This window comes from Amblyomma americanum, chromosome 8 (assembly GCF_052857255.1).
Source record: "Amblyomma americanum isolate KBUSLIRL-KWMA chromosome 8, ASM5285725v1, whole genome shotgun sequence".
Lineage (NCBI taxonomy): Eukaryota > Metazoa > Arthropoda > Arachnida > Ixodida > Ixodidae > Amblyomma > Amblyomma americanum.
Window position 1 is genome coordinate 12,652,162 of NC_135504.1, and position 21,456 is coordinate 12,673,617.

Genomic DNA, 21,456 nt, shown 5'->3' on the forward strand with positions numbered 1-21,456 from the left:
CCTCGACGCCCAGCGCAACCTCCTCACGGCTCACGCGCGTGTGCAAGCGGCCAACGCGGCAGCACCACCACATCCCCCCTTCCGGCCCGGTGACTTGGTCCTCGTTCGCCGCACCATCCGTGCGACTGGCCGTGCCGCAAAGCTCTTGCCCCGATACCGCGGCCCTTACCGTGTCGTTGCCCGACTCAGCCCCGTGACATACCGCCTCGAAGACCTGCCAGAGCATCGACCATGCGGTGTGCACCACATTTTCCCAGAGCATGTTTCAAACATGAAGCGATATGTCTACGGCGCCTGCGGTGACTCCGACTTAGCTACCGGGTCCTCATCAGTGCCGTCGTCGCCTGCTGGCTCCATGCCTTCCCCACGCAATGCAGTCCCATAAACGCATCGCCGCTCAATATGCATAAAACTCCCTGAAGTTAGCCTAACCGGTGTGGGACCTTCTTCGGCGACTGCAGACACCTTCGCCCAGCTCACACACTTCGAATTCAACGAAGAGTGTGACGGTTTCCTATCTGCGAGCCCACATTGCATCGCCCCAGGAAACCCTGCATCAAAGCACGGCCTGACTCCCCCCCCCCCCCCCCCCCCCCCCCCCCGGTGGAAAGGTGATACGGGAATAAAAGAAGAGGCGGAGAGCGAGCGCGATCGGCGAGCGCGCGGCTCTAGCACGAGGGAGATAGAACGAGAAAGCTTCGTGGCATCCCACACCGTAACAATATATATATATTAAATTAAAGGAAACGCTGCTCGCTAGCGACGCTTACAACGAATATAGCATTGTTGTCTATTTAAGTAGAAATGGCAGTGTCACATTTCACATTTCTCGGCATTTACGAGGATGACATACGATTGCAGTGTAAGTTTTCCCTCAGAGGATCGACATCAAGCCCTATGCAGAAAATGCCCATGCTTGCTGCTTGTGCGTGCTGCGTAAAGGAAGCGGCGTCGGGAACTCTGACGTGCCATAATATTTCACGTGATCTACGTCCTAGACGCATCACGTGGTCTGGTAACGAATAGCCCCGTTTTTCTGTACACAACGCTGCGACATCTGTGCTTGGTTTGCGCATGGCAAAAAACTATAAGTCGAAACTTTTGTCTTCCAGTAGAAATTGTGGAGATGTATTTGGCGAAATCAGCTAAAAATCTTGCTCGCTCAGAGTGGTAGTCTAGCTTTGTCTCAGGACCTTAGTAGGGAAACCAACAGAAATCGTAAGGTTCTTTTGTTTTTGTTTTCTGTCTCCAGGATTCATTCACCCTTCTAGCGAGGCGCAAGAACAGCTTCTCAGGTGCGTCTACGCCGAGGCAAAGGTGGACCCACGCGATGTCGGCTACATCGAGGCCCACGGCACTGGAACCCCGGCTGGCGATGTCCCCGAGTTGTGCGCCATCAGCAAAGTGTTTCGTCGGTCGGGGCGGTACAAGCCGCTCAAGGTTGGAGCCGTCAAGAGCAACGTAGGACACGCCGAAGCTGCCTCCGGTAAAGGGAACTACTCACTGTACTCGTTGGTTGTTATTCACAAGATTTGGTGTATTGCCTCTGTACGAGGAACATTGTCATAGTCTTCATTCTATTGCGTATTTTACTTCCTTCAAATTGACTCATTGGATGAATGAATGAATGAATGAATGAATGAATGAATGAATGAATGAATGAATGAATGAATGAATGAATGAGGTAACCAATCGGTCAGCTCAGAACTCAGCATTTGACACGGCGGGATCCAGCCACGAATTTAGCGCGAACCGCAACGTGTTCTGAAAAATAGGCACACCAAGCTGCAATGCGGTACTTCTTCTGGTTAGCAGACCGCCGCGGTGGCTGAATGGTTATGGCGCTCGTCTGCCGGCCCGAATGACGCGGGTTCGATCCCGGGCGCGGTGGTCGAATTTCGATGGAGGCGAAACTCTAGAGGCCCGTGTGCTGCGCGATGTCAGTGAACGTTCAAGAACCCCAGGGGGTCGAAATTTCCGGAGCCCTTCACTACGGCGTCTCTCGTAACCTGAGTTGATTTGGGACGTTAAACCCCCCCTAAACAAACAAACATCTTCGGGTTAGCAGTGCAGGGAAGGTGGGTTAGACTGAGCTGCAAGTGAGGGTTCGCGAGATGCGTCATTTGTGTAGTCCACCAGGACAGTGTAATAAATTTAGCGAATTGCTAGTGTATGCGGAATTCCACACCATCAGTAATGCGTGCGCAGGCGAGCTGAGGAGAAAGTATCGCCATGAACCACCTGCCAAAAAAAAAAAGACGCAAATAGTTTTGAAAAGCATTTTCACAGCACTTTCATCACTGGGCCTGCAACTGCTCTCAGCTTGACGAAGGGCTGAGTCTTTAATATTTCTGCATTGTATTATTAACTCTTCTTGCAGGCCCTCTGAAACTTATTATCTAATCCCAACTATACCACCTAAAACAAGAAGTCACCCCAGCCTAAGCATCACCCCGTATTTTGCCCGCACGGACACTTTTAAGTACAGTTTCTTTCCGCGTGTGATCGAATGCTGGAATTGTTTACCTGGTTGTACGCGCTCTCTTCCCTTAAAACTGTTTTTAGAGGCTATTGAATAGTTTTACCTTTACTTGCATTTTTTTTCTACTCATATTGTCTCTGCTGTTTGCCGTTGTTGTGCTCTTTGCTTCTCTACATTGTTTTAACTACACCCACCCCTGCAATAGCCCTCTTGGGCTAGTACAAATAAATATGCAGTATGTACAAATAAATAAATAAATAAATAAATAAATAAATAAATAAATAAATAAATAAATAAATAAATAAATATATAAATAAAAGGGTGCCAAAAGAACAGCACGCGTCACTTACCATAAAAAAAAATTGCATTTTAGAAGTGCTGCTACTGCTCGTTCACAGAGAAGCATCTAATTCACAATAAAGTAAGGTAAAGAGATTTTTTTTTACCATAGCATCGACTACATCAATGTACGCCATCAGTGTGGAGAAGTGATCATCGTCAGAATTCGCCGACTCTATGCAGCTTAGCAATATTCGCTGCTTATCGCATGCTCCAAAAAAGGCATCGCTTCATTTTGAACAAGGTCGCCGCAGCAATTGCGAATCACCAATTTTTTCTTAAGGCCATGGTCAGTGGCCTGTGAACTTCTTCAGCTGTGCCCCTTGACCAGAAAGAATTCTGTCAACCTAAGAACTGCTTAATTAAAAGGTGCATTCCAGGCTACTCACAGTACGCCTTTTAGCTGGGAATTAGGATGTGCAGAGCTGCTTTGGGCTTAACCTAGGGAGCAGAATCTTATGCCAAATCCGACCCAAGTAAAATTTCATGATCCACGCGGCTCGGGAAAGCCCAGTAATGAGTATGAAAAGCGGAAGTGGAATCTTTGTCGCTATAATGTGGTGACCTAACAATGCAGGCCCAACCCATTTCGTCGTTAGTGTCCCTTTCAAGCTAGTGTAACAGTCTGTATGGACACACGGTGTGTGTCTTGAATAGAGAGGCTCAGCCGAATTCAATGCGATGCTTGTTCTGGCTTAAATAATTATATATTTACGACCTTCCGAAGCTTGCGATCAATTTGCGAAGAAGGAATGGCAAGCTCATTGTAAGGGTAGCTTAGTTCAGAGAAACATGGCGTATAAAAGCTTGGGTCACGCAATATATTCATTTGATTCGCTTTCTATCCCGAAAGGAACGATCAGTAATATTTGTTCCCCTAACGCGTAGGACTGCACGTCAGATACGTGTTGCGCAGGATGGCTGAAGTGTATAAGCATTTTGACAGAGCATTAAAGACATTGAATAAAACCGTATGGAATAAACAATGATTGGCCTCTCTACTTTATTCTAAGTCATCTGGAGTATATCGGCTAGTTTTCAGCCTCTGAATCCGGCCTAGTCGTATTATAAGCTCGTAGATATTCAATGCTGTTCTCTCTCTTCCCGCAGGCATCAGCTCTATTGCCAAGGTGATTTTGGCCATGGAGACAGGCACCATTGCCGGAAATCTGCACTTCAAAGAAGCGAACCCCAACATTCCACCTTTGCTCGAGAGAAGCATCGAAGTTGTGGACAAAAATACTCCTTTCCCTGGGGGTCCGGTTGGCATAAATTCATTCGGGTTGGGGGGCTGCAATGTCCACGTCATTCTTGAGCCAGGTCAAGAACCTCACGTGAACAATATTCCGCGTGATAAATGCGACGTTCCGAGGCTTGTTCTTGCAGCTGGACGGAGCGAAGAGTTACTAATGGTAAGTTTCTTCTTCCGAGTATCCAAGATCTGGTATGAAATGTTAACTTAAGTGCTCGTCACAAAATGATCATTTATTTCCTATTCGTAGAGAACATACGAGTTCTATTATATATGTAGAAATAAGTATCTATACATTTTTTCAAAATTCCGCGAGCCTCAAGGAGGTGACTGAATCAAATAGACATGGAATAAAAATATCCGTTACAAATAATACAAGAAAATTGTAAAACATGAAAAAAAAAGATATGCGCAGTTTCCGACCACTATTATTACTCAGGAGGTGAAATGACCAATATAAGCAATAAATGTGTATAGCAAACACCTATTAAATTAGAATGTTTACCATAAAATAAAAACAAGTACCCCCTAATTATTAACAACTAATTTTCGGGACGATTCCTAACTGAAAATGTTTTCGCACAATCTCAAGAATAAATAAGAAAATCGAATTCAGAGCATGACAGATCGAAAGTGTTCTGCACCGGGTGACAGGAACCAAGCAGAAATATTGGTTCTGACGCTTTGAACGAATTGAACTCCAGGATGCTACATGAGGTAGTGCACGAGGCAACGAATTTTCAGTGGGCTAACTGAACTCCCTCTTGTAGTGTTTCTGGCTTACAGTGTAGCCTCATTGCGCGAGATAAATGTCTGCCGCAACTTTTCATTGATTGAAGATTTATCACGATTTTCTTCCGTCGAGGAGACTGCACATAGGGTTGTTGAAAGTTTTCAAATAGCTAAGCCAATGCAGCAGTTGCCGTCTATATGTAAGCGTTTTGCATTTCTATGAAGCATTAAAGAGTTTTAAATATGTGTTAGTACAAAAAACTTGTGAAAAGTTGTATATTTGATTATTGCTTTATAGCGTGGATACTTCAGAAAGTACTGTGTGTTCCACCTGCGAGTGCCTAGTAACGGTGGGAGAGACCTAGTTTAACAACGTATTAGCTTGTTGCCAGTGTCCTTTAGCGCACATGATGGGGAAATTGAGATGTGCCGTGTGATTCCAGCGTACGCTCCTCCGGCTGGAAGAGGAGGGACCACTCCCAGACTCTGCCTACGCGCTTCTCAACCGGGTGGGCCAGCCTAGCGCCAAACACTTTCCCTACCGAGGCTTCGCTGTTATTCCTGTGGACGGCTCCAGCAAGGAAGTTGTCAAGGTCGTCGAACAGGCCTCATGTGAGAAGCGTCCTTTGTGGTTTGCTTTCACCGGCATGGGCTGCCACTGGAAGGCCATGGCACGGCAGATGATGCAATTCGACGTGTTCGCCCGCTCCCTGCGCAAGTCACATGACTGTCTTTCGCAGTACGGCGTTAACCTCATCGACAGTGTCACCAACGACAAGACAGAAAATCACAGCATGGCATCTGTGCAGGCCTCAATAGCAGCTGTTCAGGTATGTCCAGCATAGTTGGTAACCATCGAATAATGATAAGAAAAAGGTAAAATAAAGTAGGCTCCTTAACGAGACTAACTGCGTGTTGGGTTTCTTGAGATTATAGAGTCGCCCCTACGTACGCGAAAATTTTCAAAAGAGCTTTTTGCGTCACAGTAACAGCGCGATTAGCAGTGTGATTATGGCTTGTCAAGTGTTCAACTGAAAGCAAGAATTCGAGTTCCTAAACTAGGTGCCCACGAATCAGGCACTTAATTACGGTAAAATTGTTTGACACGATGAATGCTCGCATATCTCCGGGCGCAAAACCCCTAAACTATTCGGACAGGCAGTTGAGTTTTAAAGAAGAAGAATGGCTTGCTCTTAATCTGTGCGATTCTGAATTCTTTGAAACCGCAGTTTTTTTTGTTATTTCAGGCGAGCCTATTGCGCGCGCTACTACGAAGTTGCTTAAATATTCTCATCCAAATGAGCCCATTATCTGAGTTATTAGCCTTCATGAGAACGTTTGTTATTTTGAGGAAGAAGCAGGAAGTAAATTGTATCTGCATTCTTAATTCGAGTGCTGTAGAAATAAAACCAAAAATATTGTCGTTCCAAAACCTATAATTATGCTGGCGAGGAGCATATGGTAGTCACTACACCAAGTTCGAAGTTCATGCTTCCTGGCATGTCTGTGGTGAATAAACTACGGGAGTGCTAATTTTCCTCACGACAGCTATGAACCTCTTCGTAACTACGTATTTTTCGCAGCCAGGGCGACTTGCTATCTAGAGTTATAATATTATAGCTAGAAAACAAGTGTCACATGCAGTGGGATACTCTTTTAAAGGGATAGTAAAAAGAGAATTGAGGCACAGTCAACGTCGTCATAACAAAACGGTTTATAACGAAATATTGAATATTACAAAGTAGTGACAATTGCCCTTGGAAGCGCTGTCAGCACTGGCTATAAGGAAGCTACGGCTGCAGCGAAGTAATCGGTGGGCCCCTTAAACTTCGTTATAACGAGGTTAAACTGTAGCTGGTATATTCTGATCGTAACAAACAGCGTTTAGAAATAAGAACACCCAGGACAACTACATTTAGTAATTGTTCTTACAAAAAAATTCTCTCGTACTATCTGGGTGCGTTTGTATTTGTCCGACGCCAAGAAAAAACGCAGCTATGGCTGAGAAAATAGAATTTATATATAGCCCCGCCACTCGATTAAAATATAATTGGTTGGTTTTTTGGGGGGGAAAGGAAATCGCGCAGTATATGTCTCATATATCGTTGGACACCTGAACCGCGCCTTAAGTAAAGGGATAAAGGAGGAAGTGAAAGAAGAAAGGAAGAGGAGGTGCCGTAGTGGAGGGATCCGGAATAATTTCGACCACCTGGGCATCTTTAACGTGCACTGACATCGCACTCGATTAAAACCAGTGGCGTTTTCTCAAGTAAGGACTGGTGGCGCCCGTTTTGTTGATAATGGCGCTTTAGCACAGCCTCTAGAATTCCTGGCTAAAGGCTCTTTACGCGCGCAGTTTACTTTCGAAATCGGCCGGTGATGGTGACACCTGTAATTTTTAATCGTTTCTAGCTTATGAAAAGGCTCATTTATATTGAGAGTGGTGTTTTTGTTGTTAGAATAGTCAACAGAAACAGTACAAAATTACTTTTCCTCGGTGTCCCTAGAAGGTCCACAGGGAAGCCTATGTATTAATTAGTAGCGTCTAAGTGAACTGAGCAGGTTAAGCGAGAGTAAACTTTGATACTCTAAGTCTTCAGGCTTTGTTTTTGTTGGAGCCTTGAGTCTCATGCTAAATCTTCTAGTGACGGAACAATCTCTCTGCTGGCTGTCCAATTTTGTATTGATACCGCAACCTGCTAGCACAAACAAACATAAATGCGAGAAATCCCCGCTTTCTCCTTTCTGACTGGCAACAGGTGGCGCTAGTAGACACTCTTGGCGCGGTCGGCATACAGCCGGACGGATTGGTGGGCCATTCTGTAGGGGAAATTGGATGCGCCTATGCCGACGGCTGCTTGACGGCCGAACAGGCCGTTGTGTGTGCTTACTGGCGAGGACACTGCATTGACATGGGAAAGTTGCCTAAGGGAGCCATGGCCGCTACAGGTAAGTGTCCTGGTAAACGACGGTTTTTGAGAGCCATCACAAGATTTGCCTTTGTTGTAACTTATAACAAGAAAATTAGGGAGGGTACTTAAGATTAGTTTAGGGAAATTAATTTTTTTCGGCACAGCCGCCTTTTATTTACTTTTGACGGTGTATGTACGTACATAACCTCGTGTAGTAAATACCATGTTAAAAAAAAGCAGCGGGGTTGTTTGGCCGATGGGTTGCGTGCTCTCCTCGCAATCTGAAATTCCTTGTTTCGTTTCCCCGCACCTTTCGCATAACTTTTTTTCTCTGATACCATGGCGACATCATTTGATATTTTGGGACCACAGCTGCTGGTCAGCGCCAGCTAGCAACATAATGCCTCCTCAAGAATAGAAAAGCACAGTGGAAAGAATTTTGGTGCAAATTAAATGTGCAGTAAATAGTTACGTGCATATATTGGCTCACGTTGAATTGCACAGTCGTGAAAGGACACGCAACCGGTAGTAAGATGGGCACGAAAGATGTGGTGGCAGTGACAGGAGGCACATAGAATAGTTTATGTAGAAAGTGAAGCAAAACACTGGACATGCCACAGTGATCGCGCGGCCTATTGTGCAAACAGAAAAAGAAATGAACAGAATAGAATAAAAATGAAAATGTATAAAATAAAAATAACCTTCGCTTGCATTAAGTAGCTGGTCCTCCCCATTCCCCCGATTGAAAGAGGGATGCCAGTAGTATCGATCTATGTCTTCGCTCATGGGGCGTAACGTCCCAAAGTCCCAATGCGACGGAGGCTATGGGGACGTCATCGTAGAGCGCTCCGGATAATTTCAACCATCTGGCGTTCTGTTACGTGCATTGAGTCGCAGAGTACCCGTGTGGTGTGGTTGTGGAAACAGTATTACAGAAAAGAGACCGTATGAGCCCACTAAGGGGCCCTACAGACAAGCTGACATCCTCAGTCTCCTCAGTCCGGGACGTCATAGGACTATACCGCTGCTTGGCTGCTCCAATGAGGGGCCTGTGTAGAGGCCTCACTGCGCGGAATGAGAATCTAAGCAAGGTCACCTCCCAGTCCTCTCGGGTAGGGTTGGGTAGGGGGTGGGGAATGGCTGCGCTCTTCAGGCAGGCCCACAACATGTTGTAGATATCGGCTGTCTCCCCACAGTGCTTGCGCGTGTTTGTTTGGGGTGGGCGTAGAATTCGTCCTCCCGCCTTATCAAGGCCCTTGGCGGGGGGGGGGGGGGGTATCGGCGATAGTATTCCACGATTTCTCTGCACCGCAGGAGCGGCGGCTGTGAGGTCCAGTCCATAGGGCTCAAATAGGGCACCCGGGGAATGAGCGCTCGGCGGCTGCGTTTGAGGCCTCGTTCCCCAGCAGCACAGCTAATCGGCTCAATATTGAAATGTAATGGCAAAGGCCGGCCCTACAGGGCACCAGAGTCAAACCATCCATCTCCCATACTGGGCAGATTGCCTGTACTGCTTAGGTTCCCAAGTCCCTGGTGTCCATACCAAGCGTTTTGTGGTGGAGCCGGTGACAGTCATGCTCGTATGCCCAATTTTCCCTGGCGAGGGCTGATATCTCCCCTGCCATGTAGCGCACACAGGCTTTGCGGGTGTTAGTAACGATTACTTTCAAATTTTGAAGCGAGAGAGCTAATCCGATAGCGATCCACTTACCAGCCGGCCACCTACCTACCTACGTATTTTTGTATGTGTCTGTCTTTATATTCTCCGTAAATTGAGAGTTCGTCAGTCCGAAAGAATTAGCTCATAATGAAAATCAATAAAAGTTGTTTGTGCATGTCGTCAATCGTCCTTCATTTTCGGCTCGATTATCCAACGACTCCACGCGCTGATTGGCATTTGCGCCACAATCGGTGCATAGGTCTGCATGGTTCAATAGGTATCAAGCCTCTACAGCACCTGAAAGGCAACGCTGGCTGGATCGCCATCAACAGCACTATGCAGCCGCACGCGGGGGTGAGAGGGTGGCCTGACGGGTCTCTAGAGCCGATAAAAGGAGGACGAAAGATTTCCTAAAGAAGCCGAGACCGTTTTGAAGATAACAGTAGCATCTATGACTTGTCAGACATTTTTTTCTTTTGGCAGCCCTGCAAAAGATTTTATGGCTGGCACCTGTGACTTGGCGCAAAGATAGGCAGGGTATTTTCGTTATTTCTGTGAAAGTCACACCGATATAAAGTTATTTTTTTCACATAATGCATACCATTCCGAAAATTAGAAGTGCACAAGCCGCCTTCAAGCGCACGTCGTGTTGTATTGAGCGGGCGGTGAATCCTACGTCCAGGGCTAACATGGGAGGAGGCTGAAAGGCGCTGCCGGGATGGCGTAGTTCCGGCCTGCCACAACGCCCAATGCTCGGTGACGGTGTCCGGCCCTGCTCAATGCGTGGCCGATCTGGTGGAGGAGCTCAAGGCTGAAGGCGTGTTTGCCCGAGAGGTTGACACAATGAATGTGGCCTTCCACAGCGATCATATGCAGAGCGTTGCTCCTGCGTTTAAGGAAGCCTTGCAGAAGGTAAACAACTTTAAGGCAAACAACAATAAGGCAAACAACAATAATAATCTTTATTTGCCATCATACATTTAGATGGGAGGGCGGCTGTAAAAAGGCTGCTCCCAGGCAGCTTGACCAGCCCATAGCCCCTGCTTTTATTTTTTTATTTTGTGCAGAGCTTGTTCAGGCTGTACTATGCTATCCGCAGCGCTTTACCACAGGCACTGTGCTTGAGTAAAAGGATTTAAAATAAACGTGTCAGACCTTTAGGAATACGTGCTCAAAACGAAAACCTCCATCCCCCTTTCCTCATTGTTTAAAACGTTTGGCCTTGAATCATCATTTTCTGCAATCTAAACTTGCCCGCACAACGATATTGGCTTAGTATGCCTCTATCAGACGCTGGAGAGACGCATGTCCGTTGGCATAAGGGATGCACGATGTGGAGGCGACTTCTTGAATTTGATCGTTACCAGGAATTCGCTACACTCTCGAACCAGAGCCCAGCAGCCTATAGCGCTTCGATGATAGCCACCCTGTTATTCTTTTTTACTGCACGGATGACCTCAAAGCCCCATTTTTTAAAGTTCTAAGATATACACCACGTGGTGGCAACCAAAGAAACTTGAATCGCTTGGCCAGAATTTTCGGCAATATTTTAGAGCCGTGCTTGGCAGGCGAGAAATCGGTCAGTGCCGGTGTTCCGTGTTGTCAGCTGATTCTTCGTGTTTTTTTGTTTGTTTTTTGAATAGGTAGTATCGGAAGTAAAGCCGCGAAGCGAACGCTGGCTCAGCACATCAGTGCCGATTGACCACTGGCAAGAATCTCTAGCCAAAAACTGCTCGGTTGATTACCTCGTCAACAACCTTGTTGCTCCTGTGCTCTTCCACGAAGCTCTTCTGCAAGCACCAACGAACGCGATTTTAGTGGAGATCGGCCCCCACTGCCTTCTGCAGGTGAGTGTACAGTTTAGCTTTTCAGGTGCTCTGTTTATTCAGTTAATTACGCGAAAAAACGTTTGGACGAAGGAAGGAACGAACAAGACAAGACGGGCGCAGGTCCTTCGTTCCTACCCCAGTCCGTGCCTTTCGCGCCGCGTGCGTTAAGTTTAACAATGAAAAGACTGGCTTTCGAAGGAATACGTGTGAATAAATTGACACCCATGGATGTATGTCTTTATTGTTCGAATTGTTTTCGCCAGTGCTTCGAAGAAAAATACTTCGCTTTTAGTCGATGTTCTGCCGTGAGGAGTTGCACTTGTAGCCAGTTAAACTAGTGAAGATTTCTATAACTTGTTTCGTGACTTCTTAGCTGCTTCACTGCGAGGGATACAAGTGCCAAACAGCGCACTGACATGCTCTCCTTTAGTGATTCGAACGCGTGGTAAAACAAAATAATTTACTCTTTCATGCGTGTACGCAAGGATATGGCGTGCTGGAGAGGGCGTACTTGGGTTCATGAAGCCGGCTGCAATAAGATGAACTAACCATAATTTAAGTTGCTTTGCCGGTTTGGTAGTGTGATGGTCATACCCGCAAACGTTAATGTCACTCTTCACAGGTGGCTGTTCTAATTCAATAAGCACTTATCTCGAGGGCTGAGGGCTGCGCTGCCATAGCGCTGGCGTGAAAACTCGATTTATTTGCATAGTCCGGCAATGTATACGTGCAAACGTTAAACTTTAGTAAAAGTGGCTGGGTGTTTGCGGCTTCTTCTTGGTGACCTCGCCCTTAACACACGCATGTGCTATTGGCGGAAGACAATAAACTCTTCCTATATTATTAATGACGTTCGCCAGAGTGTGTGACCTTAAGCAGGAAAGTTCATATGAAGTGTTTTCGTCATGATATAGCAAAAAGAAACGCTGGTATCGATGGTATGACACGGACGGCTTGAAGCGTTTTAAGCTCAGTTGCTATTTCCGCTTTTAAATAGAACGAAATCGAGGCTATGCTCCTTTTCTGCTACTTCGGTAGGTTAATTACCGTTCAGATAGGCTTAAAACAGTCATTTGTTCTTCTCTTGCAAAAAAAAAAATGCTAACACATAACACTTACGAGAACCCAGGGATGCGTCATACCTTTAGGTCAGCTGACGAAGTGCCCAGGAGTCGAACATTTGCAAACCATTAGAAATGCCAGTCGGAGCGCTTTGGTGGATATGTTCAGGTTATATTCCAGGAATACCGACCAACTGGTGCCGTCTCTACTCATGTGCGTGAAGCCGGCAATCGCGCATAACTATATGCCTTCTCATTTTTTCCACACCTAACACACGGTTTCCATTCAGTAAAACACTTTTCTTTCGACCGCTTGCAGCCTATCCTACGGCACGCCCTCGGTCCTGACGCCAGCTCCCTGGGCCTGATGAAGCGCGGCGAGGATAATCTGACCTTCTTCCTCAATGCTTTGGGCAAGCTGCATACATTTGGAGTACGGGTGGACCTGTCCCCACTGTACCCCCCGGTACAATTCCCCGTGCCTCGGGGCACACCCACCATCGGGCACCTCGTCAGCTGGGACCATTCGCAGCGGTGGACCGTCGCAAAGTGGAGTGACTTCGCTGGCACGGGACAGGTACTAATGTGGCCCCCTTGAAAGCTTTCACCACTGACATGCAGCTTTCCACTGGAGACCCAAGTGCTTTAAGAGTTAAGCGCATCATCTACACAGTTGTGGTCAATGATTATCCAACAAAAAAAATCACATCAATACAAACAACGAATTGTTTTCCGCTTAAGCCTGTGCTTTCACTTGCGTTTAGTTTTTTTTTTAAGCAGGCGATGACGTTGTGTCCCGCCAAAGTTTCAGTTCAAATTTTCCTAAGACCTGTACTATCATTATCAGCACTTTTCTCTCTTGTCTGGAACACACTCCCTGTGCTGGAACTCAACAGAATACACTGAGCTGCCGTCTGCACCTGTTCGTTCTCTCCGTCAGGATACCGGACATTACAGATGAATTGGTCCCTCACGTGTCTTTCCCCAGATGATTATGTCGTCAGTGTAACGGGGTACACCTTTGCAGTTTTTCAATAAGAGCTGCATCATTCTTCGGAAAGCCGCAGGAGCAGGCCAGTTTTGTGGTGTCCGGTATCCGGACGGAGGGAACTACAGGCGTAGAAGGCTGCTAAGAGTAGACTTTATTAAGGCGAAAGCCTTTAAGCGCTCATACTAGCGGTGACGGTGTCCGTCCGGCTCATCTTGGCGCAGTTTCAGCTGCTACCCTCCCCCTCACCGGCGCGCATCCTCCTGGCACCCCCAGCTGCCGGCGGCGCATGCCAACGCCGAGAAGCCGTTGCGCATGCACATGTGTGCATAGCAACAGTGACGTCTGTCGCGCCGCTCGCCCCAGTGGCAGCTGTGGTGCACGGCGCACGCGCATTTGTGTCTACCAGCAGTATAGCAACAGGCAGCCGAGGTGACACAGTAATCAGGAGAGCTTTCGCCATGCACACTTTAGGCCCACAAAGTGTCCCCGTAGTTTATTCCAGAAGACGTTGCTGGTTCCAGAGAAGATAGAGAAGTACTGATGATGATAGTACATGCCGTAAGAAAAAACGAAACTGAAAGTTAGGCTTGATATAATAGCTCTCAATTTTCGCTCTCAGCGCAACACGAACGGGACACAAGACGAAGGACTAGTCTTGTGTCCCGTTCGTGTTGTGCTGAGAGCGAAAATGAACACTTAGCAACTCGCCCAAACTCTCGCCTTGCTCAATAGCTCTCAAGGCAGTTCATTCTGAGGCATGCCTGTTCTTCAGCAACATTTGGTATACCTTAGAACAAGCAAGGTGGCTCCCACTGGGAAGGGTCACACAAAAATTTTTTCATCATCAGCGCCTGAAAACATAACATTCACATCGAAGAGCATTTTTTTTTACTTGCGTTAATGATCGTGAATTGCTCTCATTTATCGTTTACAAAAACGTCTTTGATGCATCGTCGTCATTCTGACCACTCCCACTGCAGGCCAAACGCCTCCTACATATCACTCCAAATAGCCTGGGCCTGTGCCACCTGCGGCCACCGTATGCTAGCAAACTTCCTAATCTCATCCGCCTACCGGGCTTTTTCCCGCTCCTGCTGCGCTTCCATTCTTCTGTTATCTAGCCCGTTACCCTTTACGACCATTGACTATGTTGCTTTTGCATTACATGCTCTGCCCGCGCCCATCTCCTGTTCTTGATTTTAACTTGGATTGCATTAGTGTCGGGAACCAGAGATGGCACAGAGGTTGAGAACCCGTCTCGCATTTTAGCGGACAACGGTTCGAATCGCAGTGCCGCTCCATTCTCCATCGGACGAAACAAACATCGGCGCGTCGATGGAAGTGAATAACCAGGCATTGGGTGTGGCCTGATTCCGATGGCCAGAGCCGACAACGCACTACATCAGCAGAACTAGATTCTGCCACCATGGTCTAGTACTCGACCCCCACCGGCTAAATGAACACACCAGTTACCGCCACTGATGAAAGCTACTCCAAATGGCACTAACGTTCGCACTGCCTATATCGCTCTTTTATCCATCAGTTGCCTTCAGTTTGAAGTGGCGGCAAAAAGCTAGGCGAAATTGTGACAGAATGTTTTGATGAAAGTTGATCGTTTAAGCCTGTGATTCGAAACCCAAATTTAATTTGAACTCTGGTGCCCCACTTTCACGTTGCTCGGAGAACTACAAATAAGGCATCATTCATCCCAACTGCAGAAAAACTTTATTTTTAAAGATTGCGTAAAGTGGGACATGTGGTTGTTTCTTGCGCGCAACAGCCGCGGGACGGAAGTTTGCTTGACTGCGGTGATGTCATCCGCTCTAACACAGGACGCCTTTACTGACAGTTTTCAGAGGAAGTCGTCGAGGTAAACCTTGACACGAACGAGAGAGACGCCTACCTGGCTGGCCACCAGCTCGACGGCCGCGTGATCTACCCTGCGTCCGGTTACATGGTGCTGGTTTGGAAGTCCTTCGCTAAACGATGCGGAAAGCCTTTCGACCAGATGCCTGTGGTGTTCGAGAACTTGACTTTGCACCGGGCCACCATCTTGCCAAAGAGTGGTGAGCCTCCTTCCATGCAGACTCTTTCTTTCGCACCCGCTATTCCCGAAACAGCTGGGCCGCTTTGCTTACTGCACAGCTCCCAACACTACGGCCCTCAATGCCGTCCACACCAGTCGCGTGTTGCGTAACCAGCCACTGCGCTGCTTTCCATCACCAATTTATGAGTTTTGTACCTGTGAAATGAACTGAATCAAAGGTATTTTTTCTTCCCACTTTCTCCTGCTCAGTAACAAACGAATGTTTTTTTTCTTCACATCGTACTTGGAAGTTCACAATTGACCAATGCGTCCCCGCTATATTAAACCTAGTAGAGTTGGTCTACAAGGTTTTTAGCCTGAGCCTGAGGAAGCCACGTGATAGCGACTAAATAGCAGTACCCTACGCACAGTAGGGCAGCTCCTAGTAGTCACACTTGCAGAAGTCGCGAAAAGTAGAAACAGAAATATGCACACTTGGAGGAACCAAGGCAAGAGCGACACTTCTTACATAGTAGCGACGGTCATGGTCTTTGATACGCCTCGTCTAAAATCGAGCACCCGGAAGTCATCGTTCCGATTCATGTCAGCAATATACGAAGCTGCCGAGTCAGTTACGAAAGGTGTTAAAGGTATCGTCCTAAACGGCCCCCTGAGGCATCGAAGGGTCAACAAGCCGCTCACTACTCCCAAGGCGCCTATTTCATTCACCCGTACTTCGTGCTCCTCTTAGAGTTTGCAGTGACTCATCTGGGTGTTATAAAAGGCCATCTATAGAATCATAGTCTGCATAATACTTAGCCTGCTTTTAAATTCTCTATGCTTTGGAAGAAACCGATCTAATTCCCTGACATGCCAGTGTGAAGTAAATCTGTGTCACCACGTTTCTTTGTTGGCATGAACCAGCGGGATCCTCTTGACACCGCTGCTGCCAGATGGTGTAAAACTTTTCATTCTGTATTGTGTAAGCCGGTAGTGTGAGTATTTAGTGTTGTTTACTGAGTAGCTTAATAGTGTCGTGAATCCGCGTACAAGTATGTTCCCGAAGTTAGAAAACTGCTTGAGAGAGCTACGCGCGAGCATTAGTAGTTAACAACAAAATATCTTGGACTCAGGTACCGTGCGCTTTCTGGTGCTCATCATGCCGGCTTCTGGAGAGTTCGAGGTCAGCGAAGGCGGCTCGGTGGCGGCGAGCGGTCGCATCCGAATGGCCAAGGAAGGGGAGGAGGTACTCGACAATCGCCTACCATGTCCATCCAACGAAGCAGCAGTCTTGGAACTGAACAGTGAAGAAGTCTACAAGGAACAGGCACTGTCTGGCTGCGACTACCACGGAGTATTCCAAAGCATCCTTAGCGTCGACTTGGATAGTCAGTTGGCCGGCGCACTCTTTACCTCTAGTTTTTCGTCACTGTCCTTGCAATTTCACAAAGTAGCCAGATCGTCCAAAGTGCAAAGTGGCCTGTTAATGTACTCGTGTTGCCACCAAATCACACCTTTGGTTCAAAGTATTATCCACTGAACAATTCGGTTTTCGCGAGGACGATAGGTATTCAGACCGGGTAATGCATCTTACCAGGTCCTTAACTAACGTACTGCAAGAAAACTCGTGCTTGAAGGACGGGAATTTTTATAGCTCCTTGCTTGCAGCCATAGCAGGGTATATTTTCTGTGAGATAAATTGCTCGCAAAAGAGAGTTCCTTCTGTTTCCCTAAGCTAAATTATTAAACACAATGATAAATGCTATCGCAAGAGAAGTTAAGAATTATAGTAGGGGCACAGTTGTTTACATGGATACATATGAGACAGCCTAGTGAAGTGATCTATAAGATAAGACTCTTTTTCACCATTTGAGCGCCGGATACCATGAAAATAATAATAATAGAGAGGGATGACATTTCACAACCAATGGAAAATATTACCTTTGCAGGGTTTGGTATATTTTACATTTTTGTTATAGTGAGCAAAAAACTAAGGCTCAGAATTTACTACATCAGGACAAGGATACCAGGACAGGGTTTACTGTGCCCCAATAAAATCATGCAAAAAAGTTTATCGTTTTTTAGGTCTTAGTAGACGAATTTACGCACATTTCTTACGCACTGTATGGTAGCTTAACCCAACTATTTCCTTTCTGCATCATACAGGACCGCAATGCAAGCTTAAGTGGGAGGACAACTGGGTGGCCTTCATCGACGGTATGTTTCAGTTCTACAGTTTTCTTCAGCCACTGCGAACACTCAAGCTGCTTGCAAAGATCCAGTCGTGCCACATAGATCCAAGGCTCCATGCTCAGGTTGTTGAAGAGGCCGCAGAAAGAGGTTTGTACAGAAAAATTAATGTATCCTCACAAATTATCCACGCTACAATGGCAGAAGCTCGGCATAAGAAAAATGCAAAAAGCCATAAAGTCACAAATGCAAAGTATTAAAATGGTCAAGCGTTTCCGTCATAAGGTTTCAGTGAAGCTTATAAAGTACGCACTGAGAAAAATTTCAGTTTTGTGCGGACGTGAATAATGCATTGTAAGGCGATGACTCTGCACACAATTTGCAGTGGTGCATAAATTTTTAACTCAACATCAGTCATAAAATAAAATTGAAACATAAATCAAATGTTCTTAGATGATGCACTAATGAGGAAGTCACCGAATTCATCTATGAGTAAATCACACAAATCGAAGAAAACTGAAAATTACCGCATCTTCAGTCTTGTTTGTTGCAAGCTTCTTTTGCTGCAGTAAGCTAAATGCCAATTTAATGAGTAACTATGTACTCGAAAGATCAAAGAGCGCATATCTTGCGCCAATCGAATTTCGCATTATGTCCGATACTGACATTCAAAATGGCAAGATAAGTGACCTCTGTACACCTGCACATTGCTACGTCTTCTGATGTGCAGGAATACCCTCTATCTACGACGGCTGCCTGAATGCGGGCAGTGCTGGGGGAGTCGTTATTCGAGGCTACAAATCCTCCGTCGCCCCGCGTCGCAGTTCCCGCCAAACACCGTGCCTTGAAGAATACTGTTTCGTCCCGTACGTCGACAACGAGGCCGCAATTTTAAAACGTGAGGCCAGGTTACGAGAGTACGTCGACGTATGCAGTGCCATTGTCCGGTGCATCCTGCAGACAACTGGAGAGGAAATGAATGAGGTGTCGCGACTCCTAAAAGAATCTTGCGATGTACCCCAGGAAGTGTTCGACCAACACCTTAAAAGCAACGGAGAGAACAACGGACTCGTACGAGTTCTCACAGGCATCCAGACAAGAATCAACGTTTCTGGTTCACCTCTCGTGTCCGCCGTCGAGTGGGCGCTGACAACCCACAAGAATGACCTTGACAAAGACATCATTTACACAGCCCTTTTAGAAGAGGATCCCCTAAGACACCTGCTCGACGTAGCCGTGGAAAATACGAGCGGAAGAAAAATCCGTGTTCTCGAACTTGCACCGGAAGGAAGCAACTTCCTCTTAACACTTTCAGTGTCAGGAATGCTTCCGCTGTACGACATATCGCTTAAGACAGAGTACGCCGTTGCCTACCAGCGTCCACATGACCTTGCAACACAGCATTTACCTGAAGGTGTTGTGACGCTCTTGTGGGATCCGGCCTCAACCTCTGGGAACAAACTTCCTGAGGCCGATTTAGTGATTGCGCGAATGGTCCCCAGCGTCTCAAACTCTCTCGAAACCTTGGCTGAAGAACTGTCAGCACACTGCAAAGAGACTGGATTTGCACTGGTCTTTCTGCGCTCAGCCCTTACTCCTGCCGAAGTATTTTTGTCGAAAGTGGCCAATCTTTTGAGCAAAACTCATACAAAAGATGCCGTTATGTCAGTGCTTGGCTACCATGGCTTCCGCCTCGTGGCACTCAAGTCTAACAAGTGGTCTACGCTGCTTTTACTGAGGAAAATGACCACCGAGCCGAGAGTATCACAACAAGAAATGATGTTAACAGAAAACGCAAACTTCGATTGGGTTGAGACGCTGAAGGAGAAAGTTATAGAGTGCGTAGGGAAGCCTGCGGGGCATAACTTGTGGTTGGTAGCAAAGGACATTGGCGTCAGTGGTATCGTTGGTTTGATGAACTGCATCCGTCTGGAAATTGGTGCCAGCCGTATAAGGTAAGACCAATGAAGCTCGTTAGAATACTTGTTTTTAGCGCTTATGTTATAGCAGTCTAGGTGATTTTAAAGTGCCTACTGCACTAGACACCACTACTGGCATTAAATATAAACCGACAACAGTAGACCCCCTGCTTCTTTGGCACTTTTGTGCGCTGCTGGGCAACTTTTGGTGCTTCTGAAGGTTGACTGCATAAATATTAATTAGCCATCATAATTATTACTTATTAATGAATAAATGCCGATTAATTTTAAGTAAGCATACCTAAGAACTTATTAAGTAAAGGCAGCCACGTATTAGAAGCAACTACGTGAAGTTGTGCTCAAATGGTCCAAATGGCTTCTGCTTGGGGATTGAAATGAAATATCTAAAGCTGAATCCTATCCACGCTTTTGTGAAGAAAGTTGGCATGTTAATGCTTTTTCGAAAAGTAATTATGTCTTCTGTTCATCACTGTCAGATGCGTCTTCGACGCGAGCTTGAAGGAGTCGGACAAGGACACCGATTTCGCACTGAATGACGTCACATACAAATACTTGCTGGAGCGCGACCTTGTTATGAACGTTCAGCGTGATGGACAGTGGGGTTCTTTCAGGCATCTCACAATGCCTTCACGTAAGCTTTGCATCCTTTTCATTTTCAGCCCCACCAAGTGTTAAGCGTTCCTTGCCATGTGCTGTAACTATCGCCGTCACATCATGTGGACAAAATGATGCTTAAGCGAAAAACACGTTTTTTGGAGATATTGTTCACTATTATGAAAGAGAAACCATACATCAGGAACGAAATATATCCAACATCCACAAGAAAGCAATCAGTGCTGAAATGATAATTATCAACATTCAGCGATACAATCAAAAGTGAGTTTTCATACCTTTCCACGCAAAGGTGGAGCAGTTCTATTAGATGACCTATCCAGAAGGGCTGAGAAGACATTACGTAGCCACTGAAGAACCACCTTACCTCGATATTTCGGGCAACTTGACGGGAACACAAATAAGACAACGTGGGCATTGAGATGGTGATGTTTAGTACACCGGCGTGACTGCACTTGTATTTCTTTACTATATATTCACTGAGAACTCCACGGCTTTCACAGAAGATTACGCGCAGCATAAACTATCATATCTGCATGCTTGGAAATCAGGCACACGCTGTACAAAGTGCGTTACAGGCCCACTGTTTAGCGAGCCCTCGAGTGATAGCCCGAGCAGAGACAGACTATAATTAGTACGAGACAGGTTTCCTAGAACAAGAGGCACGCAAGCTGAGGGGTTAGGAGTTGAAGTATGACGCTGGATAAGCGCTCTGAAAGCAGTAACACATTCCAGGTATAAATTCGCACTCAAGGGGGTATAAGATGCACAGATCCAGCTGTTCTGCATGATAAATATCAGATATACTAGGAATTGAGAAAAAGTGATGTATGGGATGTAGCCGTGATAAAAAACAGCCAACTTTAGCAATTTAGGAAAACCGATTACGGCATGTAACGGTGTGCTTTGATGCCCTTAAAGGCATTTCATGTTGCCTTCGTGCCCCATCTAGCTTGGCACAAAACCTTTCTTGAGATGTGCTTCACTAATCATACGCGCACCGCAGGTACGGTCCGCAAAAGTGCCACCAGCCGCGCCTTCCTTAACGTCCAGACTCGCGGAGATCTCTCCAGCCTGCATTGGTACGAATCTCCGTTGCGCTACACAACCCCATCCAGCACTACGCGCAAACTACTATGCAATGTGTACTACGCCCCGCTGAACTTCCGTGACGTCATGCTCGCCACTGGCAAGCTTTCACCGGATGCCTTGCCCGGTAAGTGCGTTTAGTAATCGCCAGAAGGCTTACTATATTTTTGTGTAGCGGACTGAAGCTCCAAGAGCTTGGATTAGAATTGGCATCAGATACGGTGGAGTTCTTTTTGCCTAATGTCGGCAGCGTCCTAGATATCAAATAAAGTCATTTTTGTATGTCGCTTGGACATTTGAAGTGTCTAGCATGTCTTTTGAGTTTGGAAGCATTGATATAA

The 21,456-nt window shown here is 46.4% G+C and overlaps 1 protein-coding gene across 1 annotated transcript in view; it reads left to right on the forward strand.

The window, feature by feature from the left end:
* LOC144100923 (fatty acid synthase-like) overlaps positions 1-21,456 on the forward strand; it is a 57,666-nt gene that overhangs the window by 18,364 nt on the left and 17,846 nt on the right. Inside the window, exons 5-17 of the mRNA XM_077633846.1 lie at positions 1,253-1,486; positions 3,932-4,233; positions 5,249-5,635; positions 7,565-7,754; positions 10,060-10,289; positions 11,021-11,224; positions 12,587-12,844; positions 15,108-15,324; positions 16,418-16,672; positions 17,451-17,624; positions 18,205-19,429; positions 19,891-20,045; positions 21,033-21,242. Of these exons, the coding sequence (XP_077489972.1) occupies positions 1,253-1,486; positions 3,932-4,233; positions 5,249-5,635; positions 7,565-7,754; positions 10,060-10,289; positions 11,021-11,224; positions 12,587-12,844; positions 15,108-15,324; positions 16,418-16,672; positions 17,451-17,624; positions 18,205-19,429; positions 19,891-20,045; positions 21,033-21,242 (4,041 nt within the window). The remainder of the gene's footprint in view (positions 1-1,252; positions 1,487-3,931; positions 4,234-5,248; positions 5,636-7,564; positions 7,755-10,059; positions 10,290-11,020; positions 11,225-12,586; positions 12,845-15,107; positions 15,325-16,417; positions 16,673-17,450; positions 17,625-18,204; positions 19,430-19,890; positions 20,046-21,032; positions 21,243-21,456) is intronic.